This window comes from Saccopteryx leptura, chromosome 13 (assembly GCF_036850995.1).
Source record: "Saccopteryx leptura isolate mSacLep1 chromosome 13, mSacLep1_pri_phased_curated, whole genome shotgun sequence".
NCBI classification, from domain to species: domain Eukaryota; kingdom Metazoa; phylum Chordata; class Mammalia; order Chiroptera; family Emballonuridae; genus Saccopteryx; species Saccopteryx leptura.
The window spans coordinates 23365225-23380385 of record NC_089515.1 but is presented as its reverse complement, the minus strand read 5'-3'; the positions used below and the strand labels follow the sequence as shown (position 1 = coordinate 23380385).

The following is a 15161-nucleotide window of genomic DNA, read 5'->3' as shown; positions in this document are numbered from 1 at the left end:
GTTCCCTATAGCACCCTCGGGTGCCTTGGTGTACAGTGTGGGAACTGTGGGCATAGAATACAGACACAAGGGGTTCAAAGGGCATAGACTTGGCAGAGCTCTCATTTTCCCCTGAACTCTTCCTTCTGACTCAATAACATCAAGCTCCTCCCCCCCCCCCCCACCATTTTGATCTCTAACTCTCTAAGGGTGGTTGTTTGTAACAATGTGTAGAAGCTCACTGTTCCCCAGTCAATGGTGTCTCTTTTCCATCCTATCTAGTGTTTTGGGTACAAGATGGCGGACCCAATGTCCTCAGTCAAGACTTTGCAAAGGAGAATAGCGACAGCAGAAGAAATGAGGCGTGAACCAGGTGTCCTCTGGGTTTGATGGGATGCTAGTTTGGAAGTGTTGAAGGCCAGAATGATAAGTTTGCACATGGAGACATGCCAAACAAGTAAATAAGGAGGCCCACATTATATTCATTAGTCATAATATTGTAGGGAGAAGGCACATTCCTTTAAAAAAAAAGACGTAGCTGGTGTCTTACATATAAGCTGCTGCAGTGTATGTGGAAATTAGGTGAATAAATTTGAGCTGTCAATGAACTATTATATTTATTTTAAAAATTCAGAGTGAGAGCCTTCTAACTTGACAATGTTTTTTACCTGAAATGTCCTGAGCCATACCTCACTTAGCTTCTTTATTTCCACCTGTCTACCTCTCAGAGAAAACATGTAGGTGTGGTCTCTGGCCCCTCCCCCCTAGGCCTCTACCTTGGGGACTGAGCTGTCTCTCAGATTGAGGGCTGCCTCTGTTCTTTCTAATGTAGCCCCCTGGCCACTGCCTCTGTGATGATGGAAACGCAGAAATGTCCTTGTGCTTCTGGGCAGAAAGGACATTTTCTCTAGAAACCATTAGATTTTCCTCACCAGGAAGGAACATCCCTATTTTTTCTGTTTTTAGAGCAAACCCTCTGGAAAAGGTGACTGATGCTGGCAAGCACTGACCTGAAGAGCAGGTGCTGATTCCAGGGTGCAGGGTTGGGGAGCAGGATGCCATGTTGTTTGGAACTCCAAAGACTGCAGGGGAGGAGGAAGGCTGGTGAGAGTGATGTCCAGCCCAGAATAGAGGGTACCATAGGTGCTCCAGAAGAAACTCCAGGATTGCATTTTTATATTTTGTTAACTTTGTTTTTAGAAAAATCTTAGGCTCTTGCCTTGTAGCAGAGAACCAACCATACATTAGTCTTAGGTCATAGCTAAGGGGTGGTCACAGGTTGGTCAGGTCTTGAGTGGACATTGGCTCTGGCCAAAGCCCCACTTGTTAGTGACTATTTTACAGAAAATGAACCTGACACCCAGAGAAGTTAAAGAACTTGCTCAAGGTCACACAGTTAATCCACGAGAGGTGAAACTAGGCTCTGTGCATCTGTTTTTGTTCCCTCCCACTGCAATTTTTTTAAAGGTCTTTAGTTTATTTATTTATTTTTTTTACAGAGACAGAGAGAGAGTCAGAGAGAGGGAAAGATAGGGACAGACAGACAGGAACGGAGAGATGAGAAGCATCAATCATCAGTTTTTCTTTGTGACACCTTAGTTGTTCATTGATTGCTTTCTCACATGTGCCTTGACTGTGGGGCTACAGCAGACCAAGTAACCCCTTGCTCAAGCCAGCGACCTTGGGTCCAAGTTGGTGAGCTTTTGCTCAAACCAGATGAGCCCATGCTCAAGCTGGCGACCTCGGGGTCTCGAACCTGGGTCCCCCGCATCCCAGTCTGACGCTCTATCCACTGCGCCACCACGTGGTCAGGCTGCATTTTTTTTTGATGCATTGTATAATATAGTTCTTTTTATAGAGGACACACCAAAAGAAACTCTTTAGAGACTGAACTGAACTCAAGATCTAGTGGAAAACCCTTGGGGCGTTTGGCCACAGAAAGCCCCTCTAGGAAGCCTTGGGAATGGTGAATGCCAGCAGAGTCATTCAGCTTCAAGAAAAGGTGTGGAGGGCTCAGGGGCAGGAGGGGATGTACACTGCATGTCACATACCCGATCCTGCAGAATAGGCATTGGTGTTGAGGAGGGACGAGCTGTGGGCTGTCATGTTGTTGTGATAGGTACCCATGGAGGACCCTGCTGGCAAGGTGGAGGACCACATGTGGGAGGGAAGGTTGGCATCCAGCATGGTTGCATCATAGGTGCCGGACACTGGAAACAGACAGACAGACTCACATGCACACACGCTCCAATGAGACAAACCAGGACTCTGTGCTGGGGTGACCCAGTTGGCTCGGTTTACTGGGACTTTCCTGGTTTAGCCCTGAAGGTCTCACTATTCCAGAACCTCCTAGTCCAGGGTACACCAGGGCTATTGGCCATCCCACTTCTGTCTGAAACTTGGAGCCGATGCAAACTCAATCTCTTGGGTTAGAAATTCTTATGGGCCCTTGATGAAATCTGAAGTGGATAACTTTTACTCTGGGGTTGCCCATTTCTCCTTCTAAGTCACCCTCCCTACCTTCTGGTGTGCTGTCCCCACAAACGTTCTCACTCTCTATTTGTTCCTGTCTCTACCTTCAAAGACACCAGGGGGCTGTGAATGAGGCCCCACAGCAAATGGCAACAGTAGAGTGCCAGGACCACAGCAAGCACAGGGAGGGAGCCCTCACTTCTGAGGCCACACCTCCAGAGGGTAGCCTTCTCTGGTTAAACTCTCCTTGCCAATGAGACCCAGGTGCACTCTGCCCCCAAGGGAAAGTTTTGATGCTTCTCCAACTCGGAAGCCAATTCTCCTGTTCCTTATTTGAGAGGGAACCAGTCAACCAGTCACACAGGCCATAAAGTGCTCTGAGGTTTTGGCTTTGTATTAAAAAAAAAAAAGATCACAATCTCAAAGTCCCCTGCCTCACCCCAGTAGCAAAAGTCAGGAAAGCTTCACATCCTAGCAGAACGGGCTTCTTTGCTCATCTCTCTCAAAGGAACTTCTCATTTCTCGTTCTGCCTCCCAAAGAGCCCACCTCTCACTTGATAGGCATGTGATATGAGTGTTGAACAACGCTTGTCTGGCCTGACTTCGATCTTTTGGTTATCTGTTTGACTGCCCCTATGGCCTCCCCTCCATGAGGGCAGTGGTAGTATCTACTGTGTTCACGGCCTTGCCCATTGCTTGGCGTGGAGGAGGCATATAGTAAACACTCACTGAATGAATGAATGAAAACATGACAACTTTTCCCAATATTCTTCATTAGGGGAACCTGGGCAACACATTCCCAGGAGATGTCTGGAGCCTCCTGGATAGAATTTTGGGATGCACAGCCTGACTACAGCATGCACCTGGGATGGCTGACCGGACGGGCGTGAGAAAGGCAGAGCCCACGCAGTCACGTTGCCTAAAGGGCAGTGCTTTGCTACAGTCTGGAAGGCCTGCCAGGGTATAGTTGGATTCTTGGGCCAGGTCCAATATGCCACCTTGTACCCTTCCCTCCATGGCAGCCCCGGGCTTTGGGCTTACCTGAGTGGGAGCTTGCTGTCACAGTTTTGGTCTCCACAGTGCCTTTTTTGGGGATGGGGAGTGTGCTGGAGGAATTCCGGGTGGGGCTCACGCTGGCTGATCGGCTCCCCTTGAGCAAACGTTTAACTTCATCCAGTTCCGTCCCTGTGAAAGAATCCCCACATTTTCCACGAGGCCCAGGATTCTTTCCCGAGTTCAACTGCAGTGGGAGTTACATTCATAGCATTCTGAATACTAGGGAGGAGGGCATCTGCTTTGCATGCTGGGCCATTTTTGTTAGCCTTCTGATCTTTGCATTTTGTCAATTTATAACACTTATTAACCTGGCACTTTGTAATATTAATGGCCTTATAAATATAGTGCCTCTACAAGGAGAGGTCAAAGTCGTCGGTGGATATTTCCCAATTATACCTCATACCACAGGGATGAGTTTGTGGCTGGAAGACACTGTCATCTTAGATCAAGGAAAATTTGCACCCAGGGCAGTTAGAGAAACAGACCCCTTGAAACAAGTGGTTCAATAGTGATTTCAACCTCTGCACAGGAACCCTCAGGTGTCGAGTTCCTGACCTTGAATGCTCTGTAGTGTCAAAGGAAATTTGTGGCCACCAACTCCTAAACATTATGCTGCTTTCATTTGAGTTAATTTCAAGTCTGTCTGGCTGATATTATTTGTAGTGAGGTTACCCAGTGGAGAAGGCTCCCTGTGCAAACAGGAGAGAAGGCAGGAAAGAGGAATGTATAGTGCAAGGGCAATGCATAAGAGAAGACAGAGATTTGTAGACAACATGTGCTGGAGGACTGCCCAAACCCCCTCCCATGAGACCACCATCCTTGGGACTCAGCACCTCTAAGCCTGAAAGGGCTCAGGTGAGCAGCATTAGGCCTAGACTCAGACCCTCAACCCAGGCACTGAGCTATCTGGGTGAGTACCGGCCCTGATTTCTGGGCCACCCACCAGCTCTTTCTCTTCCTATTCTTGTATTCGGATCCCATCATGCTCATTTCAAAATGTCAAATAACCTCTAACAAGAACAACAAAAGTCAGACACAATCAGCAGATAGAGATGGGGAATTCCTGACATTTGAGATCAAGTTCAAACCCTCACACTCTGCTTCTGACCTTCTCTAATCTTAACTATCCTACCAGGTCCCCTCCTACTGCTTTTCCTTCAGCCACACTGAGCCTTTCTTCGCGTTTCATCATGTTCCTCCAATGTCTCTGCTGACTCATCCATGGAGCCTAACCATCCACCCTTTAGTCTTCCTTCAACTGACACTAACCCAGGAAGGCTTCCCAGGACCCCTGCTCCCCCTGCTCCCTGAGCTCTCATGGTTAGTTATTGACTATCTCCCCATTATGGCTTACTCTGCTCCTTGCCCCTAGCACCTAGCCCCAGGTCCCCAGGTCCCTCTCACAGAAGGCCTTTAGAGACATTTATTGATTGAGTGACTGCATGCACACACACACACACACACACACACACACACACACACACACACACACACACACACAGCCCTAAATTCCTGGATCCTTTCTTTTTAGCAGGACAGTGACCACTTACACACTTACATCGGGTAGATGGGGACGCACTCTGCAGTCGAACTCGGATTTCACTCTCTGTATGAGGGAAGAGATGGAGAAAGCTGTGAATGAAGGAACATGGGTTACAGTGCCTGACACTGAGCTCTGAGCAATGGATAAATCTGGGCTGCTCCGATATCTGCATTCTCATAACAGTATACCTAGGTATACCCAGGACAAGTGCTGCTCAAAAGGAGATGTCCCCTCCCTACATCCCAACCTGCCCACTGCACATCTCTAGCCACCTGGAGATGTTCTGATGAAGCCCCGAGCTAAACAGGGTGGCTCCATCTCAGCCATCAATGACCAACCCTGTCCCATACCAATCACCCATTTCCCAGCTGCCAGAACCAGCCCGCTCTCCTGCCTCCAGGTTCTCTCAGGCAGTAGTGAGAGAATTCGAAAACCGATAGAGCAGGGATTGGGAACCTTTTTGGCTGAGAGAGCCATGAACGCCACATATTTTAAAATGTAATTCCATGAGAGCCATACAATGACCCGTGTACATTACGCATTATCCAATAAAAATTTGGTGTTGTCCTGGAGGACAGCTGTGATTGGCTCCAGCAACCCGCAACCATGAACATGAGTGGTAGGAAATGATTTGTAATACATGAGAATGTTTTATATTTTTAACGTTATTATTATTTTTATTAAAGATTTGTCTGCGAGCCAGATGCAGCCATCAAAAGAGCCACACCTGGCTCTCAAGCCATAGGTTCCTGACCCCTGCGATAGAGTGTAGCTATTTTGGCCCCTTCAGAAATGCAAAGGGCAGAAAGTGGATAGTTTAACATTAGTTTCAGGTAGAAGATTGGCATCTTTCAACTATCAGCCTAAAGTTGTGGGTGGTTGGTATGTTCCTAACTTTTCAAGTCATTGGTACAATAATGCCCATGAAGTGTAGGCTGGTCATCGAGAACTCCTGACGCCTGTGAATTCAGCCTTCTGCATGGTCCTGCTACCTGGTCCTCACCAGGTTCATCAGGGGTCACTTTCCCTCCTAGAGCCTTGCCCATGGGCAGATGTGGGGAATGCAAAACTGTCACAGAACCTTTTGTCCCTGAAATAATTGAAAGACAAGGCTTTTGCTCAGGTTTGATGCATAAGGGCAATTCCAACCCATCTTGTTAAAGTGAACCAGGGGATCAGAAAGGAGACAAGACACGCTGCCAGCATCTTCGGACAATCCACAGCAGAACCAACTCCTGCCCCAGTGGTCACCTGGGTTTTCATCCCCACCTCCAAGTACTCGTTAGATCACTCTCAAATCTACCCTTCCTGTCCTGGTACAGCTGGCAAATGATTGCCAGGATGCTGTAGGCTCCTTGAGGGCAGAACTGTGCCTTATTTATTCCTCTGCACTCCTCCTGTTTCCTGGCTCAAGGCTGGACACACGGTAGATGCTCAGAAAATACTTGTTGAATGAACTGAATTGAACCCAGAGATAGAGCTTACCTCGTGTTTGGCTCCGCCCTCTGGTTGAAGAAGATGCTGGGAAACAAAGAAATGTTCTCTTAGGCACATATAAGAGGTAGCATGCTAACTATTTTTTATGTGGCGGTATATTTGGGTGTGGAGGAGAAGAAGTTGTTTTCACAGTATGTTTTTTTCCAGATAGGATTCCTTATGGATAGTGATGCTTAATAAATGGATGACCATGTAGCCAAAAGGCAAAGAACGTTTTACAAGGCCCCAGTGCATTTAGGGTGCTAAGGTAGCTAAATAAATGTGAAGTTAGCTCACTCTTGGAGTGTTAAGTTAGCTGAGCTAATCCATTTGGGAGCCTGATTTGGACTGGCTGGCTATATTCTGATTAAGTATATCAAAGGACTGTCAGATCTTCACTTTTTTTGTTAGAGATTGACTTGGTTTCGTCACTGAAAGCAAATAAAATTATAATGACTGTAGATAAATGACCATATCATCAATTCACATGCACAGCAAGAATCCGAGGGCATGAACGAAAGACTTAAGTGAAGATTCTTGGGTTCCACTTGGCCTAACGCGTGCCCGTTGAGGCCTGCTATGGTGCAAGTGCTGGCATGTTTGGCATTTGTGTGTTCTAACCCCCACTCCTCTTTGCCAGAGGTCTCTGTGGAAGAGAAAATCCTGCAATTGTTGCTTGGTCCCTGGGCTTATCTGTCCACACCTGAACCTTGTATGAATGGCTTGCTATTTCAGCGTCTCACCATCAAAGGCTATGACCGCAAGTTAATGTGGTTGACAGTTCCTTCAACATTTTAGAATAAAAAGCAAGGAAAAAACAGGTCAGCAGAGGTTAAACTCTTTCAGAAGAATCCATTGAATTCATGAGCGCCCTCCCCCACCTCCCAGACACTTTCCCAGGGCCTCATTTGACCATTTCTTCAGAAAATAAGGAAGAGACGTACCAAATTCCTTCCGAGGGTACTCCGGGGAAGAGTTGCCGCTGGAGCTCCCTGGAGAGGAGAAGACACTCAGTGCAGTGAGGACACTTCGCTTTAGTGCACCTCACAGTCGCTGCATTTTTACAAATGGAAGGCAAGACCCTCCACCCATGAATAGATTAGGACTTGCTTTATTGCAGTGGTCTGAAACCAAACCTGCATTTTCTTTGAGGCCTGCCTGTACCAATGATCACTTGAGCCCAAAAAGCTTCTGAGAGGGTGGTGCTGGGTCCCTCCTTTCTGAGCCTCACAACCCACGTGTTCAGGAGGGTGACGGGTGCTCTTCAACAGGTGCCTGATTTAAACCCATGTTGCCTGTTGGATGTGGTTGTGTCACCTCAATCTGGTCCCTGACCTACTTCAGTGGGGCAAGATTAGAACAAAGGAAGGCAGGAGGTTTTTCTTTTTTCTTTTTTTGTTTTCACTTCCTTAGCTGCTGCTTGTCCTACATCAGGTATGGGGTGGCCTGTTTCTGGTCTTTTTGGTGTATGCACACCATACACTTTTAGTAATGACTATGTTAATGATTCACTGGTTTTACTTCTGTTATTTCTGAACTTTGATACTCTCCTTTTTCCAACATTTAATCAATTTTCAAAACTCTCCATTCCTTCTCTGCAACACCTCTCACTCCAGCTAGCTCTGCCTCTCCTCCTGCACTGCCACCACCCTAGTCCCAGCCAGTTTCCCCTTTCCTGGACGATTGACCTCGGTCTAACTTGTCACGGCGTTCAACTGCTTCCCTTCCTGTTGGTGCCAGTGTGTTTTCCCTGCGTGTGGTTTCCAGAGTGCTAGTTTTGGACCTCAAATATGACTGACTCTTTTGCTCAAAAATCTCTTTGGCTTCTCACTATATGCAGAACACAGTCCAAACACTGAGTCCCTGAAGCACTCTTACCTAAGCAGCACTGCCGCTTGTTGCTCAGGCCCCGGCCCGCCTGCCTGTCTTTGCTGTGCTGCTGTGCCCCATCTCTCCACCTCTGGGGATCAAAACCTCACCTGTCATGAAGGCCTACCCAGATGCCACCTCCCTCCTAGACTTTCCTGGGACTCAGTTGGAAATGATAATCCCCTTGTACTTTGCATTATATTTTTATCTGTCATCTTAACATGTCTTTGAGACTATAGGCTCCTTGAAGGCCAGATCCATGTCTGATTCATTTAAGCATCCATGAAGGCCTTCTGCATAGTGTCAAATGCATGTACATTTTTGACAAAATACCACATGAGAAAATGACTAAATAAATGAATAAAGGGGTGAGTAGATCAACTAAGTCTCCAAGTAGTGTGAGTCCTTAAAACACATGAAGGAAGGGTGGAGAGAAAGGTGAAGGGGAGACACAGGTGAATACAGGTGCCAATACTTCAGTCTTTAAAGGATGAGTGAAATTACTGGGGAAGAGAGTGGTTTTCTTCTAAGTCTGTGGGACTGATACCTTCGTATACTCCATGGTGGGCGATGTGAGTTTTCCTTTCAAAGGTTGAGCCTGGTGAGTTGGGCAGAGTGGAAGCAGGTGAGTGAGCTCTCCTATAACTGGAGGTGGAGGCATTGCCTCGGGCGGTTCCACCTGCAAGCAGAATAGTGTCAGTCCTCATAGCACGTCACCAAACTGCATCCAGTTATACTAACCACGTGAATCGGCTACTCATAATGTAAGAGGGACCTGTAGAGGGGCCAGAGGACGTAGTGCTGTAAAGGTCCATGGGGTGGCATTATCGTTCCTGCCCTTCCTCCCCAAGCTGATTGCGGGAGGGCAGGGGGTCTTTGATGCCCATGGCTACAGTGTATAGAAATAGATTGTTCTTGAGGACTGGGCATTTAATCGGAGATCACTGTTGGAGGGACCAGAACATAATTCAATGCAGAAGGTTCCTCAATAGATGAGGGCAGGCACTTCTATTGGTCAACCTGACCATGTGTCTGTCTTCTTTTTAGTGTCACATCAAGATTTTTAAAAAATGGCATCATGGGTTTTGCGCATGCTTGTATTTCCCCCCTTGTTTTGTGTTGTTCTGTTTCAGTTTGAAAGCTGCCACGGAACAGTGTTTTGTGGGGAACAATGGGCCTGCATTGAATGCTCACCCAGTGGAAAGTCTCACAGTGTGGGATCAGGTTCCCTTTGCAGTGAGTGACCCCATCTTTCAGTTTCTTCAGTTGTTCCTGTTAATTCAAACTGTAAACCTTCAGATGTGTACGCCCTTCTTGAAAAAGGATGGCTGAGAGAGTGACTCAGTGGGAAAGTAGCCACCTCCCCATGAAGCCTCCTCAATTAATTATTGTCATTGATTTTAGGGAAATAATGAAAATTGATCCCATTTTAGGTGGGCATTAAATGCAGATAATTTGAAAGTCTCTTCTTTCCTGGGTCCTGTGTCATTTACATAGCTCTTTGGGTCATTTGGAAGGATGACAGTTTTGTCCCTCTCCTTGCAGTACCCTCTCTCTCCCTGTCTGCTCCTCCCCAAACCGCTCCCACCAGCAAGCACTTACTTGAGTTTATGTAGCCGCTGCTGCCATGGGTCAGGCTCTGTTTCTCCAGCCGGCTCCCTCCACCGAGAGAGACTGTCTTAGCATAACCATTGCTGGGGCCCCCTTCTGCAGAGACAAGGAGCAGGTGACAGTTTATGGGTAGAATCAGCCCAGATGGTACCCCTCCCCCCCCATCCCTTGTCCCTTGGAAGCCTTCCCTGCCTTCTCAACCATGACTCTCTTGGTTTGGTGTCCCTTTTCCATCAATGGTGCTCTCATTTCCTTTGTTTCTGACGTAAATGTCAAGAGCAAATATTCTACCTGATTCAAAAGGAATGTCTTTTGGGTGGAGCACAGCAACTTGTTTATTAAGAACATTTAAATATTAGAAAAGGTAGAGAGTGGTGAAGAGCTCTTGAGGCCAGGGCCTGGGTTGGGCTTGCTGTTTTCAAATGCCTGGTTGGTGCCCCCGGCATGACAACCCCTAGAAATGCTGGAGGGATGAGTAACAGCTCTGTGTTGCTGGTGTTCCACCTGGTAGCCTGTCATGCTGCAGCTTCCTGTCCTGATGGGTGGGATTTCCACACACCCCTCCTCCCTGAATCAGGCTTCCTAGGAGGGGTATGAGTAACTTTGGGGCTCAGATCTCCATTATAGAATCCACTAAACATAGGGACCTTCTGAGGAAAAGGTGAACTCACATAGAAGCCTGACTGGCGTTTCCCTGCTCCCACCCTGTGTTCAGGTTGGGTAAGAGTTTCAATACTTTAGTGTTCAGATTAGGCAAATCTATAGAGACCAAAAGTAGATTTGTGGTTCTCAGGGACTGGGGAGCGGGAGGGGAGAATGGGGAGGAACTAATGCCCATGAGGGTTTGTTTTTTTTTTGTGGCATGATGAAAATGTTTTAAAAGTAAATTGTTGCAATGGCTGCACAACTCTGTAAATATTCTCCCAACCATTGATTTATGCACTTCAAACTGGTGGATTTTATGGTATATAAATTTATGTCACTATAACTATAAGAAAAAAGATTTCAGATGTTTTGGATTAGCTCTACTGGAGCATGAGTGCCCCTGGGAAAGGTTACATGTCGAGTCCTTCACACATGAGTCAGAGAAGAGAAGAGTCTCTTCACTCTTGAGATAGTCACTTACTTGGTGGTAAGGATGTAAGTCTTGTAGTTAATGTTTCGGTGATAACTAGAAAAAGACAAAGAAAAGATGAGATCTATGTAATGCACTGAAATCCCTGTACTTTGGCAAGGTCAGTCTCATGTCCGTCAGAGGCCCGTTGAGTTAGGTGCAGCAGAGATATTTATGTGCTGCGCTGTAAGGTATGCGACCTGCCTCGCGGTGCGTGGATAGCTGTGCAGGAGCGATGGGGCTAGTGCACCTGGAAAATACATTTATACCTCTTCAGAACCAAAAGGAGGCAGTTACCCACTGAATGTGTGAACGGTGAATGGTCTGCTGATCCGAAAAGTGAACTGTCTTGGCATCAATGTCACTTGTTTAACAATTAGAGCCAGTCCAGGCCTGGGCTGACCTTTGAAGGAGAACCGGGACCTCAAGTCATTCTCAAGGGTCTCCAGTCACACTCTTTCTCTGCACTGACCCTTCCAAATGGTTATCCAGGCCAACTAAGGCCAGGTCATCATCCTGGCTGATTTCACTCTGAAGTGGATAATTACCTTGACTTTTTAAAAATGAATTTGGGGGTGTCTCAAGGACATCATAGTTCATTCTAAAATCTTCAGGGCATTCCTTGAGCGTGAGGAGGGGCAGGAAGGAAGGGGGCTGGCAAGTCACATTTGGTGTTTGCTGAGCTCAGGGCTAGATGAACATAAAAGACCAACTTGACACCTGAAATCTGTATAATTTTATTTAACCAATGTCACCCCAATGAATTCAATAAAAAATTAAAAACAAAAAGACAGACTTGAAGAACCAGTCCCTTTGCCTTCTAAACTTAAGTTTCTCTGGACTCCAAGTGATGGAGAGTCTATAGAGGTCATAAAAGCTTCTGGAGTTTTTTTTTTTAATACCAGTTAGAAGAAATATCTTGTGCCTTGCTGGGTCCCCATCTCCCCTGAGGCAGCATGGGGAGGTGGGTAGATTCTTCAAACCATAGTGGAGACAATGACCATGACCATCACCACTACCTCCCTCTGTATTGGATATGAAGAGTACCTATCTAGCTGAGGTCACTGGTCTTTAAATGCTGTGTGTGTGTGTGTGTGTGTGTGTGTGTGTGTGTGTGTGTGTGTGTACACGCGCGCACATGCCCAGGTATATGTGTATGTGCGGGTGCAAGTGCACATGCATGTGGTTATGGGGTGGGGTGAGTGGAGAAAAGGGTGGAAGAAGATGGTGCAGGATCATTCTGTGCCACCTGAGCTGTGCTACTCATAACTACTGACCCCACGCCAGTCTTACTAACCACTTCCCTTGCCCTTTCCTTCCTCACACTGCATTTTCCTAATGAGTTTACTTGTCCTAGGAACAGGGGTTAGGAACATAGCAGAAATAGCAGTCCACGCACAAAAGGTAACAGTTTTTCAGACTAAAATGGCAGCTTGATTTGAATCATAGTCCTGAGCTTTCACTAAACCTCTCCGTGTATGGACCTTTGGGATTGTTTGACACATAAAATAAATTATTTCTTTTTTTTCTCTTCTTTTAGAGAGAGGGATAGACAGGGACAGACAGACAGGAACGGAGAGATGAGAAGCATCAATCATTAGTTTTTCTTACACGCTGTTCATTGATTGCTTTCTCATATGTGCCTTGACTGCAGGCCTTCAGCAGACCGAGTAACCCCTTGCTCAAGCCAGCGACCTTGGGTCCAAGCTGGTGAGCTTTTGCTCAAACCAGATGAACCCGTGCTCAAGCTAGCGACCCCGGGGTCTCGAACCTGGGTCCTCAGCATTGTAGTCCAACGCTTTATCCACTGCGCCACCGCCTGGTCAGGCAATAAATTATTTCTTAACCTAATGTTCCAGGTCTGTGCAACAGACCAGAATTTTTTGTTGGAGGTATATGAAAGTCACAGGATTAGTGAAAGAGAGCTGCTAAGGGGACAGTTTCAATGCCTTTAAGTTATCATTCAGGTAGTTTCACAAAAGAACTGTGTCTGTTTCCAATTTTCAGTGTAGATTGCAACCATGGCACTAGTGTTATTCCAACTTTGTCCCTTCAATAATGGGGGTGTTATTCTTTTGGGTTTCTGTTGTGCTGCATCCCTAAAAAAGGAAATGGTTAAACACATGATAGCAAATTCATTCAACAGAATATTATGCAGCCATTAAAAATGCTGGTTATAAAAACTATACATCAAGTGGCAGTTTTCATCTTTTTTGAAGAAAAAGCAGAACACATTTTGATTACAAGTATGTTATGATAAAAATCAACACAAGGCATCTCTCAAGGGAAGAAATAAAGTCTTTTTTTCAGAATATCTTTAAAATGACAGTTTTTTTTAAAGCCAAATCAAACCCCCCTAAAAACAAAAACATTAAAAAGTAGAAAAAATGATACAGTGGAATTAGGGATAAATTATTTACTCTTTCCAAATTTTTATTACTTTGATCATGACATAAATATTATGCTCTTACTTCTCTCTGTGATTTCAGTGCCATCTTGCTTATGTTTCTTGGTCACATCCATACCATCGCCACCTGTGGGAAAAGCCAGAAACCATAAACAACCATGCTACTTACCATTACTTTTCATACTCATAGGTCCCTACTATTCAAGCTGGGAACCTAAAACTTGGTTCCCGGAATTCAAAGCATAATTCATTTATGTGCAAATTTTTAATGAGGCATCCTACTGCTTATATCATTTATAATGGAATAATTTAATAGTTCCAATTTAGATTCTCTTCCTTGCACTGAGATCTTATTTTTCAGAATCTGATTGAGCAGGTTGCCTGCCCCCTGCTGGGTATTAAAGGGTTTGATATAAGATGTGGTGCCTGGGACCTTTGACTATAAACCTGCATCCTTTGTCAAAGTAACAAACAGCTGAAGGATAGCTATCTGTCAAAGCACTTAGTGCTCTCCGCTAACTCATTCTGATGTAATCCCATAATGTTCAGTGCTCTATATGGAGCTCTACGAATATACAACATTTATGCTTTATTATTTAGAGTTTGGGTGTGAGAATGATGTTTGATGGATTGAAATCAGGATAAAAATCACTATAATGGTCATACTTGTATGGAACTTTACACTTTTAATAATACAAAACTTTCTCTTCATAACAAACGAGGCCTTAGTATGCTTTTTTTGCAGACATAAATAGAAAAAATATATGAATGAAATATGTGTAAAATCTATTGACATATGTAGGAAAATACATATTGGTACGTGTGAGGTATGTTCTCCATTCATGCTTACTCTGCTCCTGGAAAGGAAAGTCGCTGAGCTCCTGTCCATTGTGCCCTGGAGTGTGGATGGGATGAGGCAGGGCTGACATCAAGGGATGGGTTGGGGTGGGGTTCAGGCCTAAACACACAGGATTGTACAGCCCAACCGGGCCCTTTTGGATGTAGGTCCCAGTCTCAGATTCTGGAAAGACTTGAACTCTGCCTTTCCCTTCGGTCTTCTTTCCCCCACCCCTAACCTTTCTTTACTCCCAGGTGATTTTTGGATGAAGTTCAAACTGGATTCTGGAATTCTTGGGCAAGCCACTTCTGCCCAGAACACCCCTTTCTTGATCCCATCATACTTTTAGGTGCCCTCAAAAGTGTTTAATTTCAAAATCAGAAGGAAAAATGGGCACAATGCAACTTGGATTACCTTTTTCCAATGCAGTTATAATATAAGTACAATTTTTCAAAGTTGCTTTTTTTTCTGAAGGAAGGGGTCCCAAAGGCAAAGGCAAAGGCAAAGGTGTCTAGGGCCCATGAAAGTCATAATGTAGTCTTTAGTAACTTCCCTCCTTGAAAAGCAAGACCACATGAGACCAGCTGGTCAACTACCTAGTAGAATTAACCAAGCTCAGCATAGTTAGCTTCAGGGCCTGGTTGAATGTTCCAACTTCTTACTCCTTAAATTTTTAAAAATACAGCTCTAGGCAAAGAATGAGGCATCTCAGAAAAACTCCTAGGTAGATCTGAGAGCCACCGAAGGTCTTTTTGTAGGTATGTGTCCCAAAGTCAAGAAGAGGGGCTCCATAAGA

General features: G+C 45.6%; 1 protein-coding gene across 3 annotated transcripts in view; it reads right to left on the bottom strand.

Moving 5' to 3' along the window:
- COL17A1 (collagen type XVII alpha 1 chain) overlaps positions 1-15161 on the bottom strand; it is a 50215-nt gene that overhangs the window by 31641 nt on the left and 3413 nt on the right. For 2 of the 3 annotated variants that reach the window (XM_066354532.1, XM_066354531.1), the window contains 10 exons: positions 13592-13654; positions 11133-11177; positions 9998-10102; positions 8943-9074; positions 7471-7518; positions 6536-6571; positions 5066-5113; positions 3493-3636; positions 2032-2189; positions 990-1065 (listed from right to left, as the gene is read on the bottom strand). In XM_066354532.1, coding sequence (XP_066210629.1) covers positions 990-1065; positions 2032-2189; positions 3493-3636; positions 5066-5113; positions 6536-6571; positions 7471-7518; positions 8943-9074; positions 9998-10102; positions 11133-11177; positions 13592-13643 — 844 coding nt within the window. In that variant the 5' untranslated portion in view covers positions 13644-13654. Of the gene's footprint in view, positions 1-989; positions 1066-2030; positions 2190-3492; positions 3637-5065; positions 5114-6535; positions 6572-7470; positions 7519-8942; positions 9075-9997; positions 10103-11132; positions 11178-13591; positions 13655-15161 lie in introns of all 3 variants that reach the window. The other variant, XM_066354534.1, reaches the window with a different exon arrangement.